This window comes from Nuphar pumila, chromosome 3, assembly GCF_984573655.1.
Source record: "Nuphar pumila chromosome 3, dmNupPumi1.hap1.1, whole genome shotgun sequence".
Classification (NCBI taxonomy): Eukaryota; Viridiplantae; Streptophyta; class Magnoliopsida; order Nymphaeales; family Nymphaeaceae; genus Nuphar; species Nuphar pumila.
Window position 1 is genome coordinate 33,765,627 of NC_143251.1, and position 9,329 is coordinate 33,774,955.

Here is a 9,329-nt window from a genome sequence, read left to right on the forward strand (position 1 = left end):
AGAACAATGCTCCACAGACTAGGCGCAAGAACACCTAAGCCAGCCATACGCTGAGGTAAGACCACCGAACACCAACCAATCAAGTGACGCTTACCCTTGAGTTGACACCCCGACCATAGGAAACCTGCCAACAAGCGCATCAGTTGCTTTTTCGCTCCCACAGACATCACAAACATAGGCATAAAAAATTCTAGAATAGTGGAAAGAACATGGTTGACTAAAGTCAGACGGCCAATGATGGATAGATAAGATGACTGCCATGATAGTAATTTGTGCTTCACTTTTTGAAGCGTCAGAGCCCATGCAGCAGAAGAGAGGCACTTCACTTGTAACGGCAAGCCCAAGCACATTACAGGCAACTCAAAAATATTGCAATTTAAAATCCCCCTCCCAACTGCAAGCATAGTGGATTGAACATTGAACATAGTAAGAGAGCATTTGTTCTCATTCAGAGAAAGCTCGAATAAAGAGAGCAAGAACTGAAGGATAAGCTTGAACCTAAGCATTTGTTGAACATTTGTACGACCAAAAATGATCATATCATCAGCATAAGTAAGAATATGACCTGAAAAGTCTAGAACCTGCAAAGGATCAATGAATTATGATGTCGCTGCCAGCTTAATTAAGACCACAAGACCCTCAGCAACAACATTGAATAATAAAGGTGAGAGAGGGCACCCTTGCCGCAGACCCTGCCCCAGCTTGAACTAGTCTCCTCTAACACCATTGATATTTAACATGGTCTAGGCATTTGAGACCAGCTCCCTCACCTAACCAAAAAAATGATAACCAATCCTGAAATTAGATAACATGTGAAATAAGAAGGGCCAATGCACGAAATCAAAAGCTTTATGAAAATCTAATTTAAGGATAAAATAAGGTTGACCGCTATGATGCAAGGAATGAACAACCTCAGACGCCATGATAAACGAGTGTTGGACCCTCTTATTACAGATGAAGGCGAACTAAGAGTCTAAAAAAATCTGGTGAGCCACCAATTTCAGCCTATTTGCCAAAACCTTGACAAACATTCAATAGAGAGCATTTGTAACCGAGATCGGGCAGAACCGAGAAATATCAGTGGCCTTATCATCTTTTGGAATAAGTGAAATAATAGCTAAGTGAAAATGATAAGGCAGTCTGGAGTTACGATAGAACTTGTCAAACATGCTCACCACGTCGGACTTAACACAGCCCCAAAAGATTCTGAAAAAGTTGACATAAAACCCGCCAATATCGGGCGCTTTCCAACCTGACAGATCCTTAATGGCCCTAAAAATCTCATCTTTAAAGAACCACCTTTGCATAGATCTGGCTTGTTCATGATGAATCGACTCAACTAGGACATTACCAATGACACCCTCTATAATGAACGAAGCATAATATAAGGCCTTAAAATATAGCATTATGTCATATTAACGTGCTGATTGAGATAGAGAACACCCCCAATAGAGATAGAAATGACCTTCCTCCTATAACAATGGGAAGCATATGAGTGAAAAAAATTAGTATTGTCATCACCAATCACAAGTCATTTCACCCTAGACATCTGCTTCCAACGAATTTCCTCCTTGACCCTCCAACTTTTCATGAGCATAGTTAACTCTAAGGACCTGGCCTAGAAACTAAAAAGTTGCAAATCAGAGAGAGCCGGGGGAAGACATAGATTGATACAACACAGAAATCTCATGATCTCACGCAGTCATTTGCTAAAATTTCTCCATATTACGACTATGAAGTGAGGCCTTGATATCCTTAGCTAAACGAGAAAACTTCTTTTGAACCCGAAGAGCCGCCCAATGCTCATTAGACGGATTGTTTCAAGAATTAGCAATAACCGTGAGAAAATCTGGCTCCTAGAGCCACCATTCTTCAAACACAAAGTTGTTGGTGAATTTAAAGTCATCCCCTCAATGAGTGATGATCTACCCATGGTTCGAGATCAAGGGAGCAAACAACACACACTTAACATCGGGAATGAGGTCCAGTAAATTAGGAGTGACAAAGACCCTGTCAAGGACCCTACAGCACAGACAAGACCTTATATTCAACCAAGAGAAGTGCTCCCCAGTTAGAAGGATAGGGTATAGGTGATGACGATGAACAAAGGCTTAGAAACCTCACATTGAGAGATTAAGAATGATGAGGTTATTAAAATCATGAATAGATAACAAACAATTGAAATCCCCCATAAGAAGGTGACACTCTGTGCTAGAAATGACAACCATATCTAAATCATCCCAAAATGCGGGCCTCATGGCGACGAAATTAGGGCCATAAACAACAGAAACCATAACCTTTTTACCAACTGCCTGTAAATTGAAAGCAACAGACAGAGAGAAAAGACCCACATTCAGCTAAGATAAATTTAAATATTGCTTCCCCAAGATAAGGATACCTTCAACATGGTTGACTATAGGCTTAAAGAAATAATCAGCTTCTCTCCAGATGCTAAAGGTGATCGCGAGTGAGATGACCTTCATTTTAGTTTCACATAAAGCAAGCAGGTCAGGCTTCTCCCCCCTAACTCAATTAGCCAAAAACAGGTATTTCGTGGGACAATTTAGGCCCCTAATATTCCAACAAACAGTCTTCATGGCATAAAATCTGAAAAAACTCGGGGCTCGTGTGACCAAGACAACCTTCTTGGAGACCTTGAATTGGTAGCAAAAACAATTGAAGAAGGCTTCTTCCTTCTTTGCTGACCATTTATGATTTGTCGAACACCCCCGGCACAAACAGACGGCCTCTAGTGACCGTTGAAAATACCTATCTGCTCGCAGTCTACCCTACCAGAGTGGCAAAGGGAGTCCCCTATAATAATAGAGATAGCTGAAATCGTAGAATCCATGTCATAAGCTATAGCTTGCAATTGTGATGATGAGAGAGAGGTATCCAGCAACTTAGTTGTGTTGATAACCTCAATACCCAGGGGCCGCAGAGTGGGACGATGCCGAAGCAAAGGCATAAACAAGTGGCTATCCTGACCCCACGATGGACTACCGAATGAGGCAGTGTTTGGTGAAAGACCAAAAGTCAGAGCAGATGAAAAAACCTCAGAGACATAAGGCAATAAAGGAAGAAGATGCATAACCGAGAAGCCAAGCACCATGCATCTGATTGCTAGGTTGGTTCTGGCATTAAATGCGATAAGATTGATAACCAAATAATCAGAACGTCTGGAGGGAAAAATAATGAGGAACGATAGCAAAATCATCCTTTGCCCACCACGCTGCCTCCAAGCTGTTACAGGAAGGGGCACAATTAGAAGTAGACATTGGGCCCCAAGCATGAGAAATAATAAGTGACCAAACTCTAGGAGAGAAAACATTGCTAGCAGAGCCAGATTTTAATAAGCCCACCCCTAGCAGAACCTTTGATAGCGATGAGGGCAAAATTGTTCTTTGCTCCCCACAAGCATGCCTACCCAACCACGCTGCCAATCTGCCTCGAGAATCAGTGTAATAAGAATCAAATGCCGAGCTCCATGCAGGAGAAATAACGAGCGACAGATCTCCAAGAGAGGAAACATTGATGGCAGAGCTAGATTTTTGGGAGCCCACCCCTGGCAGAACTCTCGACGGTTGGGAGATGCCATCATAGGTCGGAGATGGGGCTGGCATAACCGGGGCAGACGACGAAAAGGAAAACCCAATGTGTTATGGTTGGATCGAGACCTAGATAGACCCAATCTTGACTGCATGGAATGAATTTGTTAGCTTCTAAAGATCGCCAATCTGCACCCACAACGAGAAGGATAATTGCCGGAGAGGCCATATAGAATTTCGACATGCAGGTTGATGCCTCAACCTAGAAAAATCTTGAGTGACAAGAGTCTTCCTCGATGAATGGGGATGGGAGGTGCTAGATCGCCTTCACTTCCAAACTGGGTGATGATGAGAGAGAAAAGATGAGCCACACTTATGACAATCAAGGTGTTTTTGAAAGTTCAAAGAGAAACAAATAGCACACCACCAATCTTTCAGCCTGGCATGACTCAACTGAGATCTGGAGCGAACAACGTGGAAGGAGCTTTGCCAAGGAGATGGGACTTGTTGCCATCCCCGATCAACAACCCATTTTGGATGCTCACGGATGAAGAAAGGCAAAACAAAAATCACCTTAACAGAGCCCGCTTCGAGAGGCTCCTGCCTAACCGCTCATAGAAAATGTCTGACGTCCGAAATACGAAGAGAGCTTGCATTTAAGCAAGATCGAAAGATCTCAGAAAGCTTAGATAAGAATCAATATCTGAGCCTGGAAGGCATGACAACATTGAATCCCCACTGGCGTAACACAAAGGCTGCACCCCAGTCATTCACAACCTCCTTAATAAAATGGAGGGCTCATTGGTTGACCCTCAATGGGAGATCAGGAGCAAGCCCCTAGAAAAAGCTCGATGAGGGGTGCATAACGAAACTACAAACATCCAGATGAAGAAGAGTGTCGATGGTAGAGCCTACGGATCTCTGAAAAGGAAAAGAGACAAGAGAGAGATGGGGCAAATCGGGGGACTAGAGCTAACAACAAACCATGGTAGGAAACAATGTAGCCCTAAGTCCTAATTCTGAAGGCAAACACTCTGATCGTAGTGGAAGAACACTGATAGATGATCAGACGATTGAGTCATCACTAGGAAGAAGGAATCACACATTAAGCCTAGTCGGAAAAATGGAAGAAGCTTCGTTGAGGAAGACGATCAGCCGAACCATATGCAGATACTACGAGTGATTGAAGCCTCCATCTTTGCATCCTACACCCCTGGTGTTGGGGATGCAGAGAGGGAAAAAGAGGGGAGCTCGAGAGAAAGAGGCACACCTGTGAGGGTTGGGGACACCGGCGGTGCACGGCTCCTTCGACGAAACTCGACTCAGGCTTGGGCCTTTACCGGTGGGCGGAGGGGGATGAAGGTGATGCTAAGCTCAACCTATCTCGGTCATCCAATGCCTTAGAGAGAGAGAAGTGATACACTTGGTCAGAGAGAGAGAGAGAGAGAGTACATGCAGGTCATGTAAGGAACAATTTTATTTTTATTTTTTTAAGTAAACAAATGCCCACCGCAAAAGGGATATCATAGTTGGAGTGCTAGTCGGGGTTCGACTTCCACGGGCGATACTCCCCCTTGCTCTATCCTGAGCCGAAGCCTAGCATAGGCCTCGGGCGCGGTTTTACCCCATGAAAAAAGAAAGTAAACACATGCCCAAACAAACTTTTGATTACAATTAAAAAAGTCATGAGAATAAAGTTTGCCATGATTACCCTTGTTTTTGCTTTCCTATTATTTAGGATTATCCTAAATAAGTTATTGATATTTATTACTTTCTCCACCTCAAGTACGCCAACATTTCATGTTTCTCAATTATTTAATGACATCAGGTCCAATGAAAACCGGACATCGTCCAAAACAAGATGAGCCTTTAGGTGCCGTTCATTTTCATGATGGTGCCTTGGACAGTTTTTCTATCCAAGGCTCCTTGGACAATTTCCTATGTAACAGTCGTCGAAGCATATTCCTCACTCAATACTTTTCTTAGAACGACGGTATGTACACGCTACATGACATATTGACTACGAATTTATGTTCACAAAGACTGACCAGTTCCGGTCTATACAAGAGGGCCCATAACAATAAAATATCAGTCCGTTGGGAACTTGACTAGGGATATGGCCTCCCAAGTCCATCTCTTATTGCAAAATACCTATAAGTACGCATTGGTGGGAAGCAACAAGAATCGTGAACTTCAAATCCGCTTCTTAACCCAACTCTCATCATCCCCTGCAACTTCAAATCCCCTTATTAACCTCTCTCTCTCTCTCTCTCTCTCTCTCTCTCTCTCTCTCTCTCTCTCTCTCTCTCTCAAACCCTTATCCGTTGTGCCACCACCATCATGTCTTCAGGTCCCCTTCTCATCTTCCCCGAGCCCAACCTTGGCCAAAACAGCAGTAGCATTGGCTACAGTACTAACGGCTTTGAAGATGATGGCGTGAGATTGGAGAAGACTTCTATGCTGCCCAAGAGCTATGTCAACAAACACATCAAAGAGAAGGGGAAGGAGAGCGCGAATGTAGGTAAATGGAGGTTGGTTAAACCCTCCAACACGACTGATCAGTTTGGCCGTGTAAATGATGAAGGTGATGGTGATGATGATGACGAGAGTTCGGCTATGGTCACCGATGAACAACGGGAATCCGACGATCTCCGGTATCGCGCAGAATCCTTCAGGGTGCTGCACGAGGGTGTGGTTGAAGGTAGCAAGAGCATCACAGAAAAATGTGCTTGGCTTCGTTCTCAGTTGGTTGGGGACGATGTGGAGTTTGACACTCCCTTTGGCAAGCGCTTGCTCACCTATGCTGACCATACTGCATCGGGCAGGTGCTTGCACCACATCGAAAACTACATCATCGAGAATGTCTTACCATTTTATGGTAAGTGCTTACTCTTTTACCTTTATTATTTTGCAAAATAAAGTGAGATTTTTTACTGCCAATATTTTCCCGAGAATGGATTAATTGTTAGCAAGAGAATTATTGTGAAAACTCCTTAATAATGCAACCAATGTTTGTTGAAAATAGGCAACACTCACACGGATGACAGCTTCGTTGGACATCGAACCACCAAGATGGTGCACGAGGCGGCCAAGTACATAAAGAGTTGCATGGGAGGAGGAGATAACGACGCCATCCTCTTTTGTGGGTCGGGGACGACGGCCGCCATCAAGAGGCTGCAAGAGGTGATGGGAATAGCCGTACCCTCCACCATGAGGTCAAGGGTGGTCAAGTCTCTTAGGCCAGAGGAGAGGTGGGTGGTGTTTGTGGGGCCCTACGAGCACCACTCCAACCTCCTATCATGGCGGCAGAGCCTCGTGGAGGTGGTGGAGGTGGGAGTGGACAGGGACGGACTGGTGGACATGGAGATGCTGCGCAGGGAGTTGGAGTCGCCCAAGTATGCCAACCGTCCCTTGCTGGGCTCCTTCTCTGCTTGCAGCAACGTCACCGGAATTTACACGGACACTCGAGCCATGGCCCGGCTCCTGCACGAACACGGTGCTTTTGCCTGCTTTGACTTTGCTGCAAGGTTTGTAATCCTTGTACCCTCTCGCCCTTTATATATATATATATATATATATATATATATATATATATATATATATATATATATATATATTGTTGTTCCCATCTCTATCTAGAATTAAGAAATTCGGAAGATAATAGCTAATATTGAGCTTTATCTTGTTGGGTTTCATTTGGCAGTGGGCCTTATGCACAAATCGACATGCGATCTGGAGAGCTTGAAGGGTATGATGCAGTCTTCTTGAGCCCCCACAAGTTCGTAGGTGGGCCAGGGACACCGGGGATACTGCTCATGAGCAAGTCCCTCTATTACTTGAGATCTGCACCACCTTCCACTTGTGGTGGAGGGACCGTAGCTTTTGTCAACGGTTTCAATGAGAAGGTATGCACGTAACTAATTGTTCGCTTGACATACCTTAATTATTCCTCTAAAGAATAATTAAATACTCATAGTCTATCCCATCCATCTTATTCACGAACTAATTTGTTTCTAAATTACCTCTATCTTATTTGTTTAGGACACATTGTACTATGAGAACATAGAAGAGAGAGAAGATGCAGGAACTCCTGCCATAGTTCAAAAGGTGAGAGCTGCATTGGCGTTCTGGGTGAAGGAGTACATGGGTTACCACCTCATCGACACCCAAGAGAGCCTGTGGATTGAACGCGCACTTGAGAGGCTTCTGCCCAATCCCAACATCAGCGTTCTTGGAAACACCAAGGCCAAACGCCAACCCATTGTATCCTTCTTGGTCTACACAACTGCTTTGGGTACATCTGCTAATGAATCAGGGGAGAGGCCAGGCGCATACATGTGGAGGGAGAGAGCCACGGTGAGGGACAAGCCTCTCCACGGTCGGTTTGTCACGAAACTACTGAACGATCTCTTCGGCATCCAAGCCCGTGGTGGGTGTGCTTGTGCTGGTCCCTATGGTCACACTCTGCTCAATGTCGACAAGGAGCAATCCCTTGCCTTTCGCTCTGCAATCCAAAAGGTACTCTTCCCAAAAACATTCGCGTTTAGTTTTTAAAGGCTGCCAATCTTCAAAAGTGATTAAGGAGAAGTGAGAAGGCACATCTGAATTAATGAAAATGATTCGACGAAACATTTTTCAGGGATATAATGGTCTGAAACCTGGATGGACGAGGATCAGCTTCACCTATTACATATCTGAAGAAGAATTTGAGTTCATCCTTGCTGCCATAGAGTTTATTGCCATTTACGGCCAGCGATTCCTCCCTCTCTACCACTTCAACTGGAAGACCGGTGATTGGACGTTCAGGAAGAGCGTCATGAAGAACATCGTCGGAGAAGAGCGAGCGCTTGCCTTCAAGAACATCACAATGGGCGGTAGGGCACTTCACCATTCGACTCCTCATGGTGCAAGATCAACCACCGCCACCACCAATCCAAAGGCTGCTCTAGTTGGACTCGAGCAAAAGTACGCAGCCTATCTCGAGAATGCCAGGTTCATCGCCAAATCGCTTCCAAAGTTCCCTGCTCAACGTCGCATACCACAAGACGTCGATCTAGACCTCATCCTCTTTAGTATATGATTTAACACTGCTACTTTGATCCAATTACCGATTTGTAGTACTTGCTGCTGCTCATGAAGGTTATCATCTTGATGACCTACCGTGAACTTGTGTTTGTTATCTCCAATATTCCTTGTGCCTAATAAAGCAATTGTTAAAGTGTTAGCAGGCTTTTGCAATAAATCCACATCTTGCACCCTAAAATTCACTTGCCATGAGTTTGTTCAAAATGTTTAATTTTCTCAACTTTTTAGCAAAAATATGGATAAAAACAAAAAGAAAATTTTAAAAAAAAAAATTAGCTGAGTGTTCTCTTGCCTCGATGTCAGATTTGAGGTCTGGCCTGCACCGTATCTAACCGTCAATCAAACGAGAGATCTCATACCCGAGGATCTGAGATCATTAAATGGTTTTCTAGTCCAATTGAGGGGAGAAGGGGAGAGCAGGGAGGCTTACAACCAAAGATCTAGGATCTAAGATCGATGATTGCAGACCCAAGGAAAACAAACACGCTCAAAAAAAACAGACTTACATAAAATGTTTAAAATTTAATGGAAATTTTGCTGATAAAAATATATTTACTGCAATCCATGTGAAACCACAAATTTGTGACCGGGTGCTTCAAGTCAAAATACATTGAATAGGTCAAGTCATACGGCCCTTAGATAACCGCGTTGAGCAGATGAAGCAGACCCCAATTAGTCTTGGCGAGCGACGACTGA

At 44.1% G+C, this 9,329-nt stretch overlaps 1 protein-coding gene across 1 annotated transcript; it reads left to right on the forward strand.

Annotated features, from left to right (window-relative positions):
• Positions 1–5,734: 5,734 nt before the first annotated feature.
• Positions 5,735–8,851, forward strand: LOC149842536 (uncharacterized). The gene is made up of 5 exons (XM_089999257.1): positions 5,735–6,426; positions 6,574–7,075; positions 7,252–7,453; positions 7,590–8,066; positions 8,188–8,851. Exons 1-5 carry the CDS (start codon positions 5,889–5,891, stop codon positions 8,626–8,628), a joined length of 2,160 nt encoding a protein of 719 aa, XP_089855383.1. The 5' UTR covers positions 5,735–5,888; the 3' UTR covers positions 8,629–8,851.
• Positions 8,852–9,329: the final 478 nt, after the last annotated feature.